Source organism: Anopheles arabiensis, chromosome 3, assembly GCF_016920715.1.
Source record: "Anopheles arabiensis isolate DONGOLA chromosome 3, AaraD3, whole genome shotgun sequence".
Taxonomy (NCBI): Eukaryota; Metazoa; Arthropoda; class Insecta; order Diptera; family Culicidae; genus Anopheles; species Anopheles arabiensis.
The window spans coordinates 85175247-85199093 of NC_053518.1; the positions used below are offsets into that span (position 1 = coordinate 85175247).

Below are 23847 nucleotides of genomic sequence, written 5' to 3' on the forward strand. Positions count from 1 at the left end.
TCATTTTTAGCAGTACGTGTATATTGATGGTCTCTTTATCAAACCTCATCATTACTTTTATCGCCCCATAAGCATTGCGGCCATAATTCGCCTTTTTCTGAAAAATATTCAGCTAGACGAATACTTTTTGGACTGACTGTACATCAAATCGGTGGTAAATGATATGGGTCAAGCTTTTGTGTATGAGTATATACTATGAAGAAACATATTTTTATGTAACTTATACTGCCATAACTGTTGGATTTTGGGTTAATATTAATATTTCAAATATGAATTCAAATGGGAAAACACGCAGGAATTACAAGGAACTAAACCATAGGATATAGATAAAACTACTTGACTAATTAGGACTGCATGAAATGAACTGCTCGAACTACACGAATGAACTTTGTAATGAATTATGTAATGAACTATGGGACAAACGAATATACAGTTGCAAACAGACCGACGATTAAGGTGCACTCTTTTCATTCTCATCAAATTTACACAAGTTAATATCACAGTCCAGTACTTTAGTGAATATATTTCACATTTTTGGTCCTTCGAACCGGATACGTGATTTAGTGAGTGTAAATTCGTTCATTCCGCATCAAGAGTGAACAACGGTTTTTACGGCTTCAAGAGTGCAAGTCATTACGTGACATTCCCGCCATCGCATTTCGCCCCGCATCAAGGGCAACGGTCGTTTTCGCGCCATCATTCGAATTTCGCGCCATCGTGTTTGTGTGTGATATCTGAGTTCCGGAAAATGGAAAAAATGGAAAAGAAAATCAAGCCAGTGCAGCTGAAGAAGAGGATCGCCGTGGAAAATATAAAGTCGCTGGAACGGTTCCAGGCAGAATACTCTACCGATGATGCCAAGCAGATTCCAGAGGCGTTAGAGGATTTGGAGAAGCATAAAGAAGGGTTCTTCGCCGCGGTTTCCAAACTGGAAGAGCTCGACGACAGTGACACAATGATCGAAGCTTGCATCATGGAAAGGATCGACATCGAGGAACGCTGCCGCAAGCTGAAATCTTTTCTTCGAGAGCATCAACCGAAGGAAGAAGGTTCCCTTAACGAGACGACAGGTTTGGCATCATCTACGCTTGCGTTTGGTCGACCTCACGCGCCAAACCTACGCCTGCCAAAAATTGAGCTGCCAACGTTCGATGGAGACCACACAAAATGGCTCTCGTTCCGTGATCGGTTTATAGCCATGATCGACGCTTCTGCCGAGCTACCGTCTATCGCCAAACTGCAATACCTGCTTTCTTCGCTCAAGGGGGATGCAGCATTACCCTTCGAACACACACCTCTAACGGCAGACAATTATTCAGTGACGTGGGCAGCACTTTTAAAACGGTACGATAATTCTCGTCTGCTAATACGTGAGTATTATCGTAAATTGCACTATCTTCCCGGAGTGCAATCGGTGTGCGTGGATAAGCTAACCCACTTGGTGGATGAATTCACCCGTTTCGTCAACGGACTGGTGAAGCTCAAGGAACCGGTTGATTCATGGGACACACCACTATCGAACATGCTGCTTATGAAACTGGATCGTGAAACGCTATTGGCTTGGGAAAAACACTCCGTACACTTCACCAAGGATGCATACAAGGATGTAATTGCGTTCGTGCAAGATCGAATCCAGATCCTCAAATCGACCAACAATTTTGTGAGTGAGCAGAGCGCTAGTGGAACTAAGGTGGCCGGCATTCATCGTCACGCAGTGCAACGGAGGTTCGTCGCAAATGCAGCTGCATCGTGCCCTACTCCTGCTGTTTCATCTGGTTCGATTCAGCAGCCCAAGTGTCCATTAGAGTGCGCAGAAGCTCACCCATTACGCAGCTGTCCAGTTTTTATCGGCAAGGAGGTTCAGCACCGCCGGGACGTCGTCTCATCGAAGCGGTTGTGCTGGAACTGTCTAAGCAGCACACATCAAGTCAGAGCGTGCAAATCTGACTATTCGTGTCGTACGTGTCGTGAACGCCATCACACTCTCCTGCATCACACGCCACCTAGAACGGTCACAATGGCAGCACATTCCGACGACGACAAAGTGTTTTTGGAAACAGCAAACGTCCAGGTCAAGGACGATTACGGCAATCTCTTCGAGGCAAGGGCCTTACTCGACTCCGGTTCCATGTCGAATTTCATATCCGATGAATTCGCTCGGAAATTGTTGACTAGTCGCAACAAGGTTAACGTCGCTGTATCGGGCATTGGAAATGCAGTACAGCAAGTGAAGGGTTCGATCGTCGCAACGGTGCAGTCGAAAACTCAATCCTTTGCTACGGAGATGGCTTTTCTGGTGTTGGAAACGCCATCAGCTCACATTCCCACTTCACCTACGGACATCTCATCGTGGAAAATGCCGGACGTGGCATTAGCTGACACCAACTTTAATTTGCCTGGGCATATCGACATCGTCATCGGAGGCGATACTTTCTGGGAGCTTCACACCGGTCGCAAGCGCTCTATTGGCAGAGGCAAACCGTGGCTGGTGGAGACGCACTTCGGCTGGGTGGTATCCGGCAACACACAGCACTCATCAACTGGCCCGCGGGTGTGCCATCTCGCAACACACGACATCCCCTTGGAGGAAATTATGCAGCGCTTTTGGGAAAGCGAAACCATAGCCGAGGATCCTGTGCTATCGGTCGAAGAGGATGCCTGCGAAAAACACTACTCATCGACAACCGTTCGCAATTCAGCGGGAAGGTATGTTGTTAGTTTCCCTTTTAATCCTAATCCAAATGTCGTTTTAGGGGAATCTAAAGCAACAGCCGATCGTAGACTCCGTTGTATGGAACGCCGTTTGGTGAATAATCCTACAATGAGAGACGAATATGTAAAATTCATGCGGCAATACGAACATTTGGGTCACATGAAGAGGCTTACTGGTCCGGTAGACGATTCGACTCAACATTATTACCTTCCTCATCATGCCGTGGTAAAAGAGTCGAGCACAACAACGAAGGTTCGGGTTGTTTTTGACGCGTCGTGCAAGACGTCCAGTGGCTATTCGTTGAATGACAAGCTGTTGGTCGGTCCAGTCGTTCAGGACGATCTTTTCTCCATCATTCTTCGGTTCCGTTTGCATGCCATCGCCCTGACTGCTGACGTGGAGAAAATGTACCGTCAGATTCTACATCACCCTGACGATAGAAACCTGCTACGTATCCGATACAGAGAGAGCCCTACAGACGAAATATCCACCTTCGAGCTACAAACAGTCACGTACGGTACAGCATCTGCTCCATTTTTGGCAACTAGAACTCTACGGCAGGTTGCTATCGATAACAGCGACACATACCCACAAGCTATAAACGCTGCGTTAAATGATTTTTATGTGGATGATTTGTTAACGGGATCAAACGACATGAACGAAGCCATTGAAATGCGCACACAAATTTCACAAATGTTGGAATCAGCAGGATTCTCACTAAAAAAATGGGCATCGAATCGGTCAGAAGCACTAGTAAACATTCCTGCCGAAGACATAGCAATCCAACCAACGCATGAGTGGCAAGAATCAAACCATGTATCCACACTTGGAATCGTTTGGGAACCAACAGCAGACACGTTTCGGTTCCGTATTGATATGCCTCCTATCACAACCATAATTACCAAAAGGCTAGTTTTATCCTATATTGCTAAAGTTTTCGACCCTCTCGGCTTGCTTGGGCCTACGATCATCATGGCGAAAATGTTTATGCAACAACTATGGGCGCTAAAGAAGGATGGAAAGTCATTTGACTGGGATAGCGAGCTACCATCGCCCCTACAACGTGAATGGTTAAAATTTCATTCAACCTTGGGATCACTCCGTGATATACGCATTCCACGTTATATTTCCCAATGCACAGCTACAAACGTGCAAATACATATATTCGCAGACGCTTCACAATTAGCATATGGTGCTTGTTGCTATATTCGTGCTGAAAGCATAAAGGGAGTCAGTGTTCGATTGCTAACGGCCAAATCAAAGGTGGTAGCTTTATCTAATTCACATTCGATCGCTCGATTGGAATTGTGTGCAGCACGATTGGCAACAGTCCTTCATCAGAAGGTGCAACAATCACTAAAAATTTCTGCTACTACTATCTGCTGGACGGACTCTATGACGGTACTCCACTGGCTAAACTCTGCCCCCAACCGATGGAAACCATTCGTAGCGAATAGGGTCGCTAAAATACAACAGACACCTAACATACAGTGCTGGAAACATGTTCCTGGCATCGATAATCCAGCTGACGATATTTCGCGCGGTCTGACGCCGGAAAAACTATTAGTATGTGAGCGCTGGTGGCACGGGCCACATTGGTTATCGCGAGGCATGGAAGAATGGCCACAAGATCCACCATCACTAAATGAGTCAGGGAACGCGGAAGAGGAGAGGTTGGCATCACGGATTGCAACAACATCAACAATCTGCGAGTTTCGCAACGGATTGTTTTCACGGTATTCGGTTTACCACAAGCTTCAACGGGTTGTTGCATATTGCCTGCGCTTCATTCATAACATAAAACACCGCCAGCAAACTAAACCAAATGCTAAATCCGTTCCACTACTCACGGTCGAAGAGCTCACACAGGCAGAATTGAAATTGTGCTATTTGTCACAATTAGACTCGTTTTCCGAAGAAAGACATTGTCTACAAAAAAGCAAAGAGATCCCTAAACAGTCTAAACTGAAATGGCTATCACCGTTCATCGATAGTCAAGGTATCCTACGCATTGGTGGCCGGCTCAGCAACGCACAGCTGGCAGATTCAACTAAGCATCCCATTATATTATCTGCAAAGCATCCATTATCAGCACTACTGGCAGTTTCACTGCATCTAAAGAAGTTACACACCGGGCCTCAAATGCTTCATACAACGCTACGCCAACGATTTTGGCTCATAGGAGGTCGCAATTTGTGCAAATCGGTCTACCACAGTTGTCACTCTTGTTTTAAAGCTAAACCTACCCTCGTCAAACAAAGCATCGCTGATCTACCAACGTCCAGAGTCACTCCAACGAGGCCTTTTTCTGTATGCGGTGTAGACTATTGTGGACCAATATACCTAAAGGCAACTATACGCAACAAGAGTCCAATCAAAGCATATATTGCGATATTTGTATGCTTTTCTACAAGAGCCGTTCATATTGAACTCGTAGCCGATCTCACCACCACATCATTTTTAAATGCACTACGCCGTTTAGTTGCACGTCGCGGACAAATTAGTGAGCTACACTCAGATAATGCCACTACATTTAAGGGAGCATCGCACGAGCTGAACCGCATTTACAAAATGCTCAAATGCGATGAGAACGATCGTATTACTATTTTCAATTGGTGCGCGACGAACGAAATCCAATGGAAATTTATCCCTCCACGGGCACCACACTTCGGAGGTTTATGGGAGGCAGCGGTGAAGGCAGCTAAAAAACACATAATAAGAACCATAGGAACGAAAAGCATAACACAGGAGAATATGCTTACCCTGCTGGCACAAGTGGAACAGTGTTTGAATTCTCGACCATTAACTCCTTTATCAGATGAGCCTTCTGATTTAGAACCGTTGACGCCGGGACACTTTCTCATCGGCTCTAATATGCAAGCGGTACCAGACGTCGATCACACCGGAACACCAGACAATCGGTTGAAGGAGTACCAGTTGGTGCAGAAACACATGCAAAACATTTGGGCTAGATGGTATCCGGAGTATCTGCAACAACTGCAAGCGCGAGCCAAACATTGCAACGGGCAATCGGTGTCACTGCAAGAAAACCAGCTTGTGATCATCAAGGAAGACAACATGCATCCTACCTCGTGGCCGATGGGTCGCATCGTTGCAGTTCACCCAGGCAAGGACGGAGTCGTTCGCGTGGTTACACTGCGCACAGCTGCCGGAAAACAAATCGTACGCGCAGCTAATCGTTTGGCAATTCTACCAAACCCCGACGTACTCAGCAATTTGGAGAAGAAAGGAGACACTGCCACTGAGTAACGTAAACTGCCTTGAACTACACTACATTGTTTTTGCACACACCACACTTTATTCCGGACTTGTTTACGTTGGACACTTGTCAGTGATAGCAGGACAGGATCCGTACATACACACATACACACCCACGTACATACGGAACGGAAGCTAGAATCAACGCGTTCGCTTTACGCTTGGTTAGCAGCTTGTTTATTATTTTCATTTTTCAATTAGTCTTGAATTTTAAAGAAGTTTCTTCTTTGGTGGCCGGTAATGTTGGATTTTGGGTTAATATTAATATTTCAAATATGAATTCAAATGGGAAAACACGCAGGAATTACAAGGAACTAAACCATAGGATATAGATAAAACTACTTGACTAATTAGGACTGCATGAAATGAACTGCTCGAACTACACGAATGAACTTTGTAATGAATTATGTAATGAACTATGGGACAAACGAATATACAGTTGCAAACAGACCGACGATTAAGGTGCACTCTTTTCATTCTCATCAAATTTACACAAGTTAATATCACAGTCCAGTACTTTAGTGAATATATTTCACAATAACATTTAAATATTTTCAAACATGTTTGTATTTATATTTGTGATATAGCTTAAGAGGAATACAAATGTCTGGATTGTCTCTGGATTGTTTCTGAAAGCTTCTACCATAATGAAAATATTTATATTCATTTTTTTTAATTTTATTCAATTAATTTAAATTCTTATCTTCGTTCCTCCTATTTTAACGTTAAGTGTTTCTTTCCCCCCATTTAAACGTTACGTTAATCTTGAGCTGACAGATGGTCAAACCATTCCGAATAACGTCACACAGCGTTGGAAGATACAAAGCAGGAATCCTAGGGTGATTTGAATTCATTAATTTGAAATCACTGGATGAAAACTGGATGTAAAGGTAAACTGAAATCAAAGACATTTTAAGCTCAACACACATGAAGGCCAAGTAAACGGACAAACAAATAACCCAAGCTCATGATTTGACTTAATAGCCGACGGAATCAGAATGAACTTCCCTAAACCAAGTCATTTGCTATGGTGTGACTTTTCTTTAGTACGTTTCGAGTGGAAAAAACTGTACTTGCATCATTTTGTGTTGGCAAGGAACTAGGGATTAAGCGCCGTCACTTAAGCGGATGCAAAATATACTTAGTCTCTAGGGTGTGCACGATCGGTATTGTCTGCTGATAAGTATGTCCTGTACATCCGTTCCTTAGCACTGAATAGTAAACCACTAGCTGATCAACGAGAAATGGTAAATTGTTTTTCAAATGCTGATGTTCTTCCAGAGCTGCTACCGTACCGCTGGGTTGATATTTTTTGGCGCACAATTTGGCGAGTCCGGTAGAGGGACAGAGCAGCCCATGGTGTTGGGAATGAATGGAGTCAATTCGTTAGTCATTTTGCATTATTCTGAACTCTTCTTTCCTTGCTGCCAGGTTTGACAATTTTATTTTGTTTGCCAATGAATGGTCCAGTGATATATGGTTTGTCTCTCAATACTATGTACCCCATACTACAAATTGGGTGAGTTTCGATTTGCAGAAACCGGACATTGTTAGGGATTTAGATTTGACTTAAGAGTACAGAAATGTTATTTGAATAATAACACAGAAGGTATCCATTGGTAGGTATTGCATACGGATGAACATCAGCTAGCTGACCAGATCGTTAAAAATAATTGGAAAAACAAAAACTATTACAGGACTTGGTGTAATTCCAAATTTGTAGATTTAACAGAAACATAGTACATGAGTGATATTAAGACCTTATTAAAACCGTATATATATGCAAAAGAAGCGCAAAGATTGACTTTGACCATATTATTTGAAACTGAAACGGCAACACATCTTAAAAGTCACTACAACTACTACTAAACCATTCAACAAATCAATATCATATTTGCACATCCGTTTGTGCCATTCATCATAACCACAAAATACTTAAACATAATTTCCTCTCGAAATAATGGAAGAACTGGCTGTGCCAAAAGCGTACCATGGGTCACTGACCGCTGAACAAAACTTCACCCAAGGCTGGTTGCTCCATATGTTCTATTATCCATTCCAAATACGCGTCTGTGTTGACGTAAAGTACAGGGTAGTGTATACTGCAAAAAATTGACCCGGCCACAAAAAATCCGCGCAAAAAGTGTCTATCTCTTAATTTCAGCGCTTGGAGTGAGTGTAGCGATGTACCACCACCTAAATGCACACATGTATTTTCCACAGTTCGTTGTAGCATCACACAATGTATTGATCTATCGACGACAAAGCTCACCTTCAAGCCTTGCCACCGTTTTTGACATTCCTCCACGTCGATGTATCTATCATCAACATTAACAGTGTTATAGCGGGTAGAAGATATTACCAGGCTTGATGTATCATAATTACGAATGGTGTCGATTAACGGTAAGCAAATGGGCTTCACATTCGAACGACTTGTATCAACAGGAGTGGCTAGCTTAACCAATGCAATATCATCATTTCTAGTTTTGTTATAGAGTGGATGAGTGAAAATCTTCTGGATCGCAACACTTTGAGTAGGAAGATTGCATGAATCAGGATAATTTGCCGCAGCACACTCTTTTTTGACAGCTTCATTAGTATCTCCGAACAATAGAAGAAATCTGAAAGCAACATAATAAATAAATTTCCAAGCATGTCTTATTGAAACACATAGGCATACTTACTCTTGACTAGAATTATCAAAACAATCTGCTGGACCAACAGCGTGCAGCTCGCTTATTGGTGTCACCATACACTTCACTGTATCAAAAGTCGGCGCATTGTACAAGACATACCCTAGCCATGGTGTTGGGTAACTGATTGATGATTCTCCGCAGGTATTAAAGTTGAACAAAGTCTGTCTGGAGTTATGTTGTACTGGTTTCAAGCTTATACGTTTACTCTCTGTCGCACGGAATAATGTAATATTACGCTCTTTTTCGTATATATTCTCCATCATCCATTCGAGATCGGCCAACTTAACCGGGTAATAGATATACGGTCCAAAATTCAAAACAGGAAAAATGTCTTGTTTGGTCGGATATGCTACATCCATCCCGTGTAAAAAATAATGTGTACCGTCTCCATACCGTAACGACATCTGGAACAGACTGCCAGGTATGGAATGTAAAGGCATTTGTCTGAACTTTTCCACCTCGACTGCACACCGAATTAAATTATCGCCAAAATGATTATAAACTTTTTCATGCAAGAATCGTTGCTGGCAGCTCGAATAGTTGATCAACTTAAGCTTTTTGTTTTGGACGACCTGATCATGATCTAAAGATGAAAGTACAACTACTGTAGGATCATGCTGATGCAGTTGATCCATGAAGGGTAAACAGATCGGTTTGATGTAGGGATTGCTTAGATTAGCTGGCTCGACAAACTCTATCAGTGCATACAGTAGTTCTGATTCTATTTTTGGGGTGATAATGTTCTTGATTTCCATCAGCTGGAATGTTTTCTCACATGTGCTAGAGGTGCAGTTGATTTGATCATTTGCGTTATACTTTCCTAGGACAACAAATCGCCTGCAAAAATAGGAAAAACCATAATAACGGGTTGGACACTACCACTTTACATAAAAAGACTTACCAAATTACATCGTTCTGTGTAATAAACTTGGGGGCAATCGCATACCATTCGCTTATGAGCACCACCATGCTCCTTAACCAAGATAATTCGCTGTCCACATTGTCATGTTCCCAAAATGACCCAATCCACGGGAGGACCGTTACCTGTGGAATGATAACAGCTCCGGTGTTGGTCAAGCCACAAGTGTCCATATTGAATAGACGCAACTTTTCCTTTCCCGGCTGCTTCTGCAACTTGTTCCATTCCGCCTCAAGGGTGGTATTGGTTGCCGAAATTCTAACAGACTCCGGTGTTTCTTGCATGTTGTAGCGCATGTTGTACAGTATCCAGTCCATATAGACTTCCACATCGTTGTAAATGGTTGGTCCCATTGAATCACAGGCCAATCCATGCAGCTCTATTCCTCGCAGAAAGTATCGCTCGGTCCCATTGAATATCTTTCTTTCCTGAAGCGGTGCTCCCGCTTCTAGTTGAATGCATTTTTCTCGGTCGTGTTCGTCCACTACTTCCGCACAAAACCGTTTGTTGTCTAGATTTAACTCAATATGTTGTTCGGAGTATCGTCTCAAACACTCGTCGGACTCAACATATCTAATAAAAATGTTTTTGTATGCAACTTCTTCCGTTGAAGCCGTCGCCACGTGCAAGTTCGTCTTGGCGTTTGTTCGTAGTTCGGAAGTTACAGGCAAGCAGATGGGCTTTACATTGGGTTGGGTGGTATCTGCTGGACTCAGCAACTCAATCAGTGCGATGTTATTGGTATAATCATTCCTGTCGAACTTTGGATGCACTATCACTCGTTGAATTCGCCGTGTTTGTGAAGGATGGGTACATACGGTCGTCCCATTGCGATCTAAGCAATCCGTATTCGACAGGTCAACGTAGCTACCAAGCACAATAAATGCCCTAAATAGTTGAAAAATGACAAGAATATTGATTAACATTAACACATTTTATCAAAAACTACAACTGTACATACTCGTTACGATCGTCTTCAAAGCAGTGTGCAGGCCCAACCGCATACCACTCGCTGATAAGCGTAATTGTACATCTAGGAACGACGTTATTCGGAGATCTAACAGCCCCAAGCCATGGCAGTGTCCAGTTGATACCATTCTCAGCATATGATGATGATTTCGCGCCACACGTTTCAAAGTTGAATAGCCTTAGCTTTTCCTCATAATCTATATCCAGCACATCACTCTCGTACGAAAGCACACGCTCATCTATGTACGGTTTAATCCATTCCAGATACATGGTGACATCGGTGTAAGCGGTGTACTTGAGCGGATCGCACAGTCCAGTATTGCCACGTAAAGGCGTGAATGACACCAGGCCCCTCACGTACCATTTGCCACTGACTTCGAAGAACATTCCGCCACCGCTATCTCCATTGCATGCACTTACTCCCTTCTCTCCCTTACCACAAAACATGTCCGACGTCAGGTGAGTTCCAAACACCCCCCGATCGCTTGCAATGCACGTCAACGCATCCACCACCCCAATTTGGGCTTGTTTCAGCTGATCCGACACAACGTCCTGTTCATTCAGACCAAATCCAACGATGGTTCCGTTTTTACCCACAATGGATTCCTGATTGCTGTCCCTGGTCCACAAACAGACCGGCTGCACATACTTGTTCATGGTGATGTTCGAGCCCAGCTTTATCAGAGCAATATCGTTGATAATGCTGTTTTTGCTAAATCCCGGGTGAACTATTATCTCTCGCACACGGTGCGTCTGCGTGTATTCGCTTGTATCCTTAAGATGGATACGACCCACGTCCACCGACACTCGAGATGCCGAAATCACACCGCTCTGGATATACACACAATGGGCCGCTGAAAGAAATGTTTAGTTTTTCAAAAGGACTTACACTTGCTACAGCAGTGGTCAAAATACCTGTAAGAATGGTGTTTTCATCGAGGATGGATCCACCGCAGGCGTATTCGTACTGTCCATCCTTTCGATGGAAAAGGGCCACGTGCCACGGCCAGTGTCCAGCCTTCGCGTCAATACCATTATGTATGAGGTAGAGGGACTTTACTTTACGTCTGCCACACGCTAAACGATTTTCTTGTCCACTCGTTTGCGACACCCAACACAGGATTGCAAGCAGTGGAAGGAACCATTTCAGTGAACAGCACATAATCACACACAACGAAGCACACCAATTTCACACAAAAGTTCAAACGCTGCGTATGGAACGGTAGACACCAAACTGGACTGCACCGTCGCCAGGTCACAAGTGATCAGCGCTTTGCAGCGATCAATGAAGACGAGAGGCTAAAAATGTGCCAAATTTAGCTATCCCAATGGTATGTGGCATTTGGGCATACCCCAAAACTGGTTTGAAATTTAAACATAAAACTCGATTCGGCAAACCAGCGACCAGCAAGTTGATAGTGCGCGTGGGAACTACGAATGTATCGGATTATCATCGAAGCCATTACCGGTCAAGCCAGTTTTCATTCTTTGGGATTGTGCGCTTCGTCTGGCTTTAGAATAACAATTAGGAACTAAACAGCTGAAATATAAATGCTTACTCTAGACACTTGCGAGCTTTATTAAGCATATGTTCACTTAATTTAACTTTTCTTTTCTTGACCTGCCCGTACCACTAGTCTAGGATCTAGACTAGGCTTTCAGTGACTTACTGATTACACATAGCAGAATCAGGTCAGTCCTAAGTATGGGAGCACGGTCTATTTGGGGCTTGAACCTATGACGAGCACGTTGCTAAGTCGTACGAGTTGACGACTGTATCACCAGACTGGTCCTGATTTAATTTAACACTTGCTTAAAATATCTCCCAAATCTTGGTAGGGTCTTCAAGCTGTTATGCAATTCAGTTCATTCCGTTTCTGTAGAGCTGGTTAAAGAACACAAGCATTTAAAAACAACCTCGACGGCCGTATGACAAGAGTGGCACGAAAGAAGAATACAAAAAAGTCTTAAACGATATGAGATGAAATTGGACTTTTAGGGGCGCCACAAAAGTGGTCCCTAATTTTTTATGTCGCGAACGCGTTGGGTTTCGTGAGTAGGTAATAAGGAACTTTATTTAACACTATATTATGAACGGTTGCGGACGTTCGTTCGAGAGGGTTTCACGTTGAGGAATTTTCGAGCGCGGAGCGAAGGAAGAGGTCTGTTCGCTTTCGAGGTTGGGTCGCAAGAGAGAGAATGTGCTCGCTGACAGCAGGAAGTGTAGCGCTGGACACGCGGCGCACGTCACTTTGACACATTCGTGTGCCTGGTGAGTGCGCTCCACGGAGATCCGTGTCTTTGTCCCTGGATGTCACGATCGCTCACGATTCTCACGCCAGATGGCGGTCTGGTCGCTACAGTACTCCCCTCCTAGAGCGGTGTCACCGGTAACGTAGAGGTATGATGACCTTCCGCTGAGACCTGGTGACGCCGGTCGATACCGTCTGGTCGTTGCGGCGTAGGATGGAGGGTGGTGGGGCGTCGACGGTGGCTCGGTCGGTTTGTCTCGATGTCGTCGGGTGCGATGGTGGTGCGGGTGTCGTCTGATTACGCACTGGTTGTTCGCGTGACGTCGGTTTGGAGGCTGCGGTGGCGTCTCTGCGGTCCGAATTTGCCTGGACGTCCGGTAACGGCAGAGTTTCCGAGTGGTCGGTTATTGGCGGCAGCAGTTTTGTCGTTAGCCCTTCCCACGAGCACTGCGGGGCCGGGGTGGCTTCCTCTTCTGCGCCATACGCTGGTTTTAAGCGGTCGATCGAGACCAGCGTTGGCTGTCCACGTAGGAGTATCTGAAAAGACTTAGGATTGCGTGTAAGAACCTTATATGGACCGTGGTAAGGTGTAGTTAGTACAGGTCGGACGGTGTCGTCGCGTATGAACACGTGAGTACACTTGTTCAGATCGGAATGCACGAACGGTGTGCGGTTGGTATGCCAAGCGGTGCTCTGTGGTCGAATGCTGCTCATCGTCTCCTCTAACGTTTTGGCGAAGTCGGATTGGTTGGCGAGGGCATTTTGCGGTTTCGCGATGAAGAATTCTGCCGGGATGGTCAACGTCGTTCCATACACAAGTTCGGCTGGCGAGGCGTTGATGTCATTTTTGAACGTGGTTCGTAGCCCAAGCAGTATTAGCGGTAGGTGTTCGCTCCATCTTGCGGTGTCTTTGCAGGTGATTGCTGCTTTAAGAGTGCGGTGCCACCTCTCGATTATTCCATTTGCCTGCGGGTGATAGGCTGTCGTACGGATGTGTTTCGTTCCTAGGGCTTTCGTCAACTCTTTGAACAAGGAGGATTCGAATTGTCTCCCTTGGTCCGTTGTTACGTGCGCCGGAACTCCGAATCGGGCGATCCAGTGGAATAGTAGTGCTGATACGACGGTAGATGCGGTGATATCCGAGATCGGTATTGCTTCTGGCCAGCGAGTAAATCGGTCGATTATCGTAAGGCAGTATCGGTTACCGTTACTGATGGGAAATGGTCCAATGATGTCTACGTTGATATGACTGAACCTCGCTGTTGTTGCAGGGTACGGTATCAAGGGGCTTTTGACGTGCCTTCCTACCTTAGCGCGCTGGCAGGCTAAGCAGTTCCGAGCGAAGTCCTGGGATTCCTTCCTTGCATTGAGCCACACGAAACGCTCTGTTATTAGTCTAGCTGTGGCGCGGGCTCCGGGATGACTGAGATCATGTACGGCGTGGAGAAGTTGTGTTCGAAACGATCGGGTGATGTACGGTCTGATGATACCTCCAGGGCAGTCGGCGTAGAGTGACTTGGGGCTTCCCGGTATTGGTGTCTTCTGCAGGAACAGGTCCGTCTGAATTTTCCCACTGAGAATGTCGGAAAGTTCAGGGTCGCGCTCTTGTTCTTCTGCTAATCGCTCATAATCGATGGTCGGTGTCGCGTGCACTGTCTCTATGCGGGAGAGCAGATCGGCTGTAACGTTGTCTTTTCCGGCGATGTGACGGATGTCGGTGGAAAACTGGCCAATGAAGTCTAACTGCCGGGCTCGTCGAGGTGAGGCATTGTCGTGCGTTTGTCGGAAGGCGAAGGTTAGAGGCTTGTGGTCTGTATAAATACAGAATTCCCGACCCTCTAGCTGGTATCGGAAGTGTCGTATGGCGAGATAGATGGCGGTAAGTTCTCGGTCATAGGTCGAGTACTTTTGCTGTGCCTTTTCGAGACGTTTCGAGAAGAAGCCTAGTGGTTGCAGGTCTTCGTTGATGCGTTGGTGAAGTACGGCTCCGGCTGCGAAATCTGAAGCGTCGGTCCATAGAGAAAGTTCGGCGTTCTTCACGGGATGTGCCAATAACGTTGCACGTTTCAGTTGCTCTTTGCATTGGGCGAATGCTTCGGAAGCTTCTAGCGACCAGGTTAATGGCGTTCTGTCCTTCTTTTGTTACCTGGAGTCATCTCGAGAAGTATACCTTGCGTTTCCAGGGCGTGCGGCAGAAAACGTCGGTAGTAGTTTATCATGGCGAGGAACTTCTTCAACTCCATAATCGTCGTTGGCTGTGGCAGCTCGCTGATGGCTTGGACTCGATCGGGGAGAGGACGAATACCAGAAGCGTTGACCAGATGGCCCAGAAAGGAAATCTCGTTCCGGTAGAACTCGCACTTGGCTGGATTGATGGCTAGTTGGTGCTTCTCCAATCGTTCGAAAAGTTGGCGTAAGTGTTCGTGGTGTTCTGCCTCGGACGTTGATGCTACGATCATATCGTCGATATACGGGAAAACAAACTCGAGTCCTCGTAGGACATCATGGATAAGGCGTTGGAATGTTTGCGCTGCGTTCCTCAATCCGAAGGGCATGGTAGTGAACTCGTAAAGTCCAAAGGGTGTCGTGATGGGTGTATATCGTGAATGGCTGTCTTCGCTAAAATATCTTGCCTTGCAAATGCGGATCGTAACGGTCGGGTGCGGTAATCACCACAAGGGCGCCAGGTGCCGTCGGCGACATCGACCTTGAACTCTTTGAAAATCGGCGATGATCTTGCCTTGCAAATGCAGGAGTCGTGAAGTGGCGACCGGTGAGGTGGAATCACAAACTTTTACAGTTGGTTCCGATGGGTTTTGGCTCGGCACTCCGGTGTACGGTCCACGAGCAGATGGAAATGTTGGAGAAAATCATTCGCTGTCCCCAGGGCGCGGTAAATCGAGAGTATAGAGCGACTCTCCGTAAACCTGGATTGGTGTAAATTAGCGGCGAACAACTTCATGGTGGAGGGTTTACTCGGGACGGAGCTGTGTTGTCGGCTGAAACGTTTATCGATCGGTTATTACGAGACGATAGCTATGGGTCGAAAGTACGTGTATCTGTTGAGGTTGGCCTCTGGTTAGCGTCAATCGGAAGCACTGGCCGATTACTACCCTGCCGCCGACTGTTGAAGGAGCGGGGGACGACACTGCCAAGCGGACGAGTATTCGAACTCCTTTCCGTGGCAGCTGCGTGCCTTCGGTGTGCGTAATCGGCGAGTTGGTCGGCGGCATGTTGGTCGTCCGTCAATCCGCGCGGGGTATTCGGAACGGGCGGTGTTGGTACGTGAGGCGATTTGGATCCACTCGCGGCTGGATCGGCACTCGGGGTTACGCCATCGGGAGTCGATACGTCGCGGACCGGCGGACTGTGCAACATCCTTACGACTAAGGTTAGTTAAAAAAGGGTGGATCTTACCTTAGTGGCGGGGCGCAGGCAAGTCCAGCTGAGGTTGGCTAGGTCGATCCTTCGGCGAAGAAAAATCCGCACACGCGGTCGATCGTGTTAGGATTAGTCGCTCGTTGGCTGCGTTCGTCGATGACGGTGGTGTGAGAAACGAGGGGCGATGATCTTCGGTGGCGTTCGGTCGATGGTGTCGGCGAGAAGAGAACGATGGCTGCGTGCGCTGACGACGTCTTCGGTGCACGGTCGAAAAAATTCACGAACGTAGCTCGAGCAAAATTCTGACGCAATCCGCTCGGCGTCGGCCTGCGCACCTTCACACACACACACCCACACACGGTGCACACACAAAAACCGCGTGGGTCTGGAGCGCGCTCGGCGGTACGTGTGAGGTTATGATCGGCGGGTGCGCAAACACGTACGGGTACCAAAATGCTCGGCGGGTGTGCGACACGGCGCGGGGTGTGTCAGCAAAATGTTCGGCGATCGCTCAGCACCGAGAGGAAACTTTTCCGCTAGGATCGGTCGCTCCGTCGGGGAAAAATGTTCCAGAACAGTGTTCTTCACTGTCGGCCACCTTCGGTGTCGATTTGCACTCACGTGGGTTCGGGGTTTGTGCACGGGGGTTTTTTTCGCTGGCTGCGCTTGCGTGGTGCCTCCTTCGTGGTCGGCCGCTCCTCGATGACGGGGGGGGAACGTTGCCGTCGGTCCGGACCGTGGAACAATGGAAACACGTTTTTTCCGGCTGGACACGGTGTTCGTCAGTTTACCACTCACTCACTCGCGCACGCGATCACGTCGGGGTCACCAGTTTTAGGGGCGCCACAAAAGTGGTCCCTAATTTTTTATGTCGCGAACGCGTTGGGTTTCGTGAGTAGGTAATAAGGAACTTTATTTAACACTATATTATGAACGGTTGCGCACGTTCGTTCGAGAGGGTTTCACGTTGAGGAATTTTCGAGCGCGGAGCGAAGGAAGAGGTCTGTTCGCTTTCGAGGTTGGGTCGCAAGAGAGAGAATGTGCTCGCTGACAGCAGGAAGTGTAGCGCTGGACACGCGGCGCACGTCACTTTGACACATTCGTGTGCCTGGTGAGTGCGCTCCACGGAGATCCGTGTCTTTGTCCCTGGATGTCACGATCGCTCACGATTCTCACGCCAGATGGCGGTCTGGTCGCTACAGACTCATGCATCTTATGTTGTTTAAGAATATATTTTCTCTCATATCCTATAGTTACTAATTTCGAATGGCCATTAAGGTAATTAATTTTTAACAAACTTCATTCATTTACTTTTGTCTTGCCTTGTTATTTGACATTTATCTTTGAGTGTTTTTTTTTCTTTCTTTTTTTGTAGTTTTAAGACGGCATAACGATGAAAATTCGGTACGGTAAACAAACAAAGCAAGTTGATTGCGCACAGCGACAACGAAAGTTCCCGATAATTATCAAGGCCGTAACCGGTTTCACTCACCGCTTTCGTTCTTTAGATTTGCTTTGTTCAAAGGAATTAATTTGGTCTGACCATAAAACTGGCACTGGTGGTGGCTGGCAGCGGCCGGTTTAACGCGTGGATCAGACGAAAAAGGCCTATCATGGTGATATTTATTCCTTTGAGTCGTCGGCAATGGGCCTCTCACCATACACACAAAAAAACATCCCTCCTTACCATTTTGAACATACTGCCATACTGAGGACAAATTTCAGTCAGTTTACCTAAAACTTGATAACACTGTTTTGTAGAATGTGCTGCCCCAACAATGCTATCATCTATAAAACCTGCTCAATTCCTGCTTTTCTTTCTGTGTTTAGTACGTTCCTCCTGTGTCTGTAGTGCAATTTTACATAGTTTACTAAATACATGGATCGACATCACGTAGCAGAATTTCACTTTGGCGTTTGTTTTGCCATTCCCATAACGGAGGGAATCGCAACGATTCCCGGAACCTTTACCTATAACTATGTTAAGGAACGAGATTATAGCACGCACGTTGAAAAATATCAGAATATAATGGAAATAAATATGTAATGAGAATTATAAAAGTACTTATTCAACAGGTTTTCCGGACGTAATCGTTTTTTTTTTTTCAAATGTGTTCGCGCACTATGAATTTGCATTAAGCCGTCAGAGCTGCTCTGCAGACAAAATCTCATAAACTATTCTTGAATCAATTGCGTTTCTTCCTGTTTTAAATGTCTCTTCATTATTATATGTGATGCAACGTGCGCTCTTCACTTGTAGATGACTCTTTCTGGTAGAGTTAGTTTGTTTCGTCTCTCTCTCTCTCTCTCTCTCTCTCTCTCTCTCTCTCTCTCTCTCTCTCTTTAACTCTTTCTCTCTCTCTCTGACTTTCTCTCTCTCTCTCTTGCTGGCCTGCTCACGATAGAGCACGTCGGTGTGACATGGTCCGGTCAACAATCATTCTCCTGGATGCTCGGTCCCTGGCTGCAGCCTCCCATCAATGTAGACACCCGATCTCCGACAAGTCTCGCCTCACCTGATATAGCCATCGAGTTCGATGTACACGCTCCAGCTAATACATGTGCTTTGTAATGATTACAACCGATCACTAATGATGACAACCGGCCGCTTTGTTGCACACCACTACAAGTGCAACTATTTTTGCAGCTTGCGCAACACACTAACACATTTCAATAGGCACTAACAACGCCACTTAATCGAACGGGCTTTATAATAGATTGTAAAGCCTTTGTGAAGCTCGTCTAAAGCCTTCTTCGACCGCTGGGTACGATTTCGAGCCAAACAGATACAATAAATTGACCCTGATGTCAAGCTTGCAATCTCTTCGTTAATACTTGAAGAATCACAGATGTTGATAAGAACGAACAAAATTAGAAGTGATCAATGATTTATGTTCTGCTTTATTTCAATTCAGTACGCGTCGCGAAAGGAAGCAGTTGTGTTGTGTTGTAAATTGAGCTGATTTGCCACCAGACAACCCGAACCTTTAGTTTTCGTGAGTGTGTACAATGGTTTTGAGGTGATGAAGAATATTTGTTGACGGCTGTACATTCGAAATTGACTCGGAAACCCATGGAAATATATGTTCCTGTGCTGACGTAATAGTTATGGTTTATTTGTTACTAAAAATATGTATCTCCCGCAGATCGAACGGCAGATTTGGTGACTCCTTCATTGCTTCCAGTATCCAATCCAAATAGACATCGGTGTTTGTGTAAACTACGGGATAGTAAATACTGCAAGCTCTTGGCAAGATCACAGCAAAACCGCGCAGAAAATGTCGTTGCTTCGATTCTAGCCACTGCAACGAGTGAAGCGAACCACCGAAATCCGTATAGACACATCCATCATTCAGCGCCCGCTTGCTAATTACACAATGCTTCGATTTGTCTACGGAAAAGTTCACCTTCAAACCTTGCCATCGTGATTGACACTCCGCCGAGGTGATGTATCTATCATCCACGCTGCTATTTCCAAAGTTAAATGTGGAGGAAAATCCAATGACTGCCTGAACCAGGCTTGATGTATCGTAGCTGCGTATTGAATCGATGGTCGGTAAGCAGATGGGCCTCACATTCGGAAGAGTTGTATCCGCAGATGTGGACAGCAGAGCCAATGCAAGATCGTGTGCATGATTCGTTCGGTTGTACTGTGGATGAATGTGGATCCTCTCAATCGCAACACGATGGGTAGGAAGATCGCATGCTTCATACTTATTGGTTTTGAAACATTGCTTCTCGACAGTGTCGCTATTAGCGTACCCAAACTCAACGGAGTATCTGAAACGGAGTAAAGTATGTCTGAATAATGTCTAGCATAAGCCAAACCCGTACAACTGTACTTACTGTTGACTAGCGTCCTCGAAGCAATATGCCGGTCCAACAACGTGCCTGTGGTTTACGAGTGTTACCGAACACGGTCTTGCACTGGAAAAAGTCACATTTGATAAGACATTCCCCACCCATGGTGTTGGGTAGCTGCTCGATGATTCACCACAGCTATTAAACTCCAACAACGCTTGAAGTGTTGGCTTGGCAGCTTGCTGTACTGGCATTAAATTCACCCGTTCATTTCTCGTTGTGGCGAGGAATGACGATTGATGTGCTTTATCGCGCACGTTTGCCACTATCCATTCGAGATCTGCCAACTCAATCGTGTGGAACAGGTACGGACCATTGTCTAGCTTTGCGAATCTATGCGGTTCGTTGTTATCCATCCCGTACAGAAAGATACGCGAGTTCTCTCCGTACGGTACAGGTACTTGTAACGGACTGCCCAGAACAGAAGGGAGCGGAAACTTTGCAAAATTATCCGTCTCAATTGCACACATGGAGTTTTCTTCCAAGGGAACGAAACGATTTTTCAACAGCAAGCGTTGCTGGCAGTTGCGCTGATCTATGATGGTTAGTTTCTTGTCTAGGATGGAATTCCATTGGCTAGATGATATGATCGCTTCCGTGGGCTTGCGCCAATGCAGCTGCTTCATGAAGGGCAAACAGATTGGGTTGATGTAGGGATTCTTTAGATTAGCTGGCTCGAGAAGCTCTATCAGTGCAAACGTCTGTCTCGGATGGTTCGGTGGAGGGATGATAATGTTCTTGATCTCCACCAGCTGGTGTGATAACTCACACTTGGTAGGAAAGCAAGGATCATCTCCAGTATGCTTGCCTAGGATAAGATGACGCCTAAAACGATGAAAAAAGCCCCATAAAAAATTGGGTACTTGCACTCCCTGCAATGGTACTTACCATGTGACACCGTTTTGTAAACTGCGTTTGGGGGCCAGAGCATACCATTCGCTTATGAGCACTACCATGCTCCTTGTCGATGGAAAGTCACCGGTGCTATTTTCTGCAACCTTTAAATAACCAATCCAGGGCATAATGGGCATTGCATTATTTATCTGATAATGGGGACTGACTATGCCGCAGGTGTCCATATTGAAAAGACGTAACCTTTCCTTTCCCGGCTGCTGCTGCAGCTTGCTCCACTCGGATTCGAGCAATTCTTTGGTTTTTTGTGATTTTATCCGAATCTGTTGTTTCTAGCACGTTGTACCTCATGTTGTACAGTATCCAGTCAAGATAAGCTTCGATATCGATGTACACGGGCGGTGGATGCACATTACAGGCCGACCCATGTAGCTCAAACCCCCACAGAAAGTGTCGGTCCGTACCATTGAATGTCTTCGTTTCCTGGAGCGGGGCACCCGCTTCCAGCGCTCTACATGTAAGCGAATCCTGCTTGTTCACCAGTTCTGCACAGATCCGTTTGTTTCCCAACTCAAGCACAATCTGCCGTTGAGTGTACTGTCGCATACACTCGGCAGCCTCCATGTAGTGCACGGGTATGCTTTTAAGTTCGATTGTTCTCCCAAACTTTGTTGGCACACTTAAGCTACTCGGTTCTCTCGTTCGAAGCTCGGATGTTACAGGTAGGCAGATGGGCTTCACATTCGGTTGTGTGGTGTCTGCCGGGCTCAACAACTCGATCAGTACGATATTGTCCGTAGAATTGTTAATGTTGAACTTCGGGTGTACTATGATCCTTTGAATTTGTCGCATTTGTACTGGATGTGTACAGACGGCGGACCCATGACTTTCGAAACATTCTATGCTCGACGACTCAAATGCGAAACCTAGTACAACGGTCGACCTACATCGACGAATTAATATTTCATTAGTACCTTGACCAACAATACAACTATACTTACTTGACACCATCGTTTTCGAAACAATGTGCTGGCCCAACCGCGTACCACTCGCTTATTAGTGTAACAACACACTTATATGAAGCTTCACCAAGTGGTATGACCAAACCAATCCACGGTAGTGTCCAACCAGTACCATTTTTAGCATAAACAGGTGACTTCAAACCGCAAGTTTGGAAGTTGAATAATCGTAGTTTCTCCACATAGTCTACATCGAACAAATCACTCCCATACGTAAGCACTCGCTCATCAATGTACGGTTTAATCCATTCCAGATACTTGGCCACATCCGTGTAAGCCGTGTTCTTCAGCGGATCGCACAGTGCTGTACTTAAGCGTGCTGGAGTAAACGACACCAGACCCCTCACGAACCATTTACCACCGATCTCGAAGAACATTCCGCCGCCGCTATCTCCATTGCACGCACTCACACCCTTCTGCCCTTTACCACAAAACATGTCCGACGTCAGGTGAGTTCCGAACACCCCCCGATCGTCTGCAATGCAACTAAACGGATCCTCCACACCAATCAATGCCTGTTTCAGCTGATCCGACACAATGTCCTGTTCGTTGTATCCGAATCCAACGATGGTTCCGTTTCTACCCACGATCAACTCCTGATTGCTGTCCATGGTCCACAGACAGACCGGTTGCACGTACTTGTTCATCGTGATGTTCGAACTCAGCTTGATCAGAGCAATATCGTTGACGATACTGTTTTTGCTAAATCCCGGATGAACTATTATCTCTCGCACACGGTGCGTCTGCGTGTATTCGCTTGATTCGTTTAGATGAATTCGTCCCACATCCACCGACACTCGCGATATCGAAATCACACCGCTTTGGGTATACACACAATGAGAAGCTAATAAAAAGAAAATTGCAGTATTTTTACATGATTTGCACTTGGTAAAACAGTGATATTTACCTGTAAGAATGGTGTTCTCGTCGATGATGGATCCACCGCATTTGTAGTGCATCTTTCCAGTCTGTTCGTGAAAGATAGCCACATGCCACGGCCAAAAACCTGCCTTAGTGTCCATGCCATCGTGAATGAGGTATTCCGTCGTCACTGTGCGTTTACCACACGTTAAATGGTTCTCCTGTGCGCGTGTTTGCGATCCGACGTACAGCAAGCCAAGCAGTAGAGGGAGCCATTCCATTGAATGATACATAATTGCACGATGTGATACAAAATTTTCCATTTACATAAATCCTGACCTAAGTATCAACAACAACTGAACGGTTCGTACGGTGTCATCGCTAAACTGTAACTGATTCCTCTAGCTCCGATCGGGGAAGATCGTAGGCAATGCTTTTACAATTTGCAATCTCGAACATAGAAGGTCGTTTCAATGTGGTAATAGTTTGTTGTTATGAATGTGAAATACCGTGGAAATACCGAACGCATGTATCAGATACATCATAATGTTATGAGTTAGCGGGAGTGGTAACAATTTTATTTAATGGTTGTTATTACCTTACTACAGAAAATTCTGTATTACATCAAAGTCTTATCTTATTTCGCAAATCAGCCGTGGTCGGGCTCTGCGGGCTAGGCCTCGAATAAGCAGCTAATGGGCATGAATATTTGTTGATTGATTCTACCTATAGCAGTGTAGTCAGTACTACGTGTAAGAGATTCAGTGCCATCAAGGGTTGAACCTTTAACAGAGAATTTGTTGGATAGTGCAACTGTTTAATTTATGATCACATAGCTGTGATGCATTCTCAAGCTGCGATCACTCATTGAATTATCTTCAAAAAGTCTAAATATGCACCCCGATTGAACAGCTGTATCACAACACGACGGCATAATGAAGCCCCGTTATATTAGTTTTAATCAGTCATGACATTTTTATTAGGTTAATGTTAAAAAAATAACATTAGGAAATAAGTTACTTATGAAGATTGAACGCTATAGCCA

The 23847-nt window shown here is 45.6% G+C and overlaps 3 protein-coding genes and 1 long non-coding RNA gene across 5 annotated transcripts; 2 read left to right on the forward strand and 2 right to left on the reverse strand.

The window, feature by feature from the left end:
* Window positions 1-239: 239 nt before the first annotated feature.
* LOC120903423 lies at window positions 240-6446 on the forward strand. The gene has a single exon (XM_040312846.1). It carries the CDS (start codon window positions 749-751, stop codon window positions 5981-5983), a length of 5235 nt encoding a protein of 1744 aa, XP_040168780.1. The 5' UTR covers window positions 240-748; the 3' UTR covers window positions 5984-6446.
* A 1325-nt stretch (window positions 6447-7771) lies between these two features.
* LOC120904598 lies at window positions 7772-11839 on the reverse strand. The gene is made up of 5 exons (XM_040314704.1): window positions 11492-11839; window positions 10569-11430; window positions 9590-10495; window positions 8677-9525; window positions 7772-8613 (listed from the first exon to the last, which is right to left on the reverse strand). The coding sequence occupies exons 1-5, from the start codon at window positions 11736-11738 to the stop codon at window positions 7989-7991; spliced, it is 3489 nt and encodes a 1162-aa protein (XP_040170638.1). The 5' UTR covers window positions 11739-11839; the 3' UTR covers window positions 7772-7988.
* Window positions 11840-19122: 7283 nt separating this feature from the next.
* Window positions 19123-22819, forward strand: LOC120900797. Of its 2 annotated transcripts, none has more exons than XR_005739236.1 (3): window positions 19123-19229; window positions 19356-22390; window positions 22466-22819. It is a non-coding gene; the product is annotated as an uncharacterized LOC120900797 (long non-coding RNA). The 2 variants fall into 2 exon arrangements; XR_005739237.1 differs by having other exon boundaries at window positions 19195-19300.
* Window positions 21075-23816, reverse strand: LOC120900795 (serine protease 53-like). The gene is made up of 3 exons (XM_040308262.1): window positions 22849-23816; window positions 21924-22785; window positions 21075-21865 (listed from the first exon to the last, which is right to left on the reverse strand). The coding sequence occupies exons 1-3, from the start codon at window positions 23123-23125 to the stop codon at window positions 21106-21108; spliced, it is 1899 nt and encodes a 632-aa protein (XP_040164196.1). The 5' UTR covers window positions 23126-23816; the 3' UTR covers window positions 21075-21105.
* Window positions 23817-23847: the final 31 nt, after the last annotated feature.

What these genes read in the sequence shown, in the direction of transcription:
- LOC120900795 (XM_040308262.1), bottom strand. Translation starts at nt 23,125, where the DNA reads ATGGAAAATTTTGTATCACATCGTGCAATTATGTATCATTCAATGGAA. An exon ending in CGAGAACACCATTCTTACAG is followed by an intron (nt 22,786 to 22,848) that starts GTAAATATCACT and finishes TCTTTTTATTAG; the next exon opens with CTTCTCATTGTGTGTATACC. An exon ending in TTCGAAAACGATGGTGTCAA is followed by an intron (nt 21,866 to 21,923) that starts GTAAGTATAGTT and finishes TCGTCGATGTAG; the next exon opens with GTCGACCGTTGTACTAGGTT.
- LOC120903423 (XM_040312846.1), top strand. Translation starts at nt 749, where the DNA reads ATGGAAAAAATGGAAAAGAAAATCAAGCCAGTGCAGCTGAAGAAGAGG.
- LOC120904598 (XM_040314704.1), bottom strand. Translation starts at nt 11,738, where the DNA reads ATGTGCTGTTCACTGAAATGGTTCCTTCCACTGCTTGCAATCCTGTGT. An exon ending in TGAAAACACCATTCTTACAG is followed by an intron (nt 11,431 to 11,491) that starts GTATTTTGACCA and finishes CATTTCTTTCAG; the next exon opens with CGGCCCATTGTGTGTATATC. An exon ending in ACACAGAACGATGTAATTTG is followed by an intron (nt 9,526 to 9,589) that starts GTAAGTCTTTTT and finishes CTATTTTTGCAG; the next exon opens with GCGATTTGTTGTCCTAGGAA.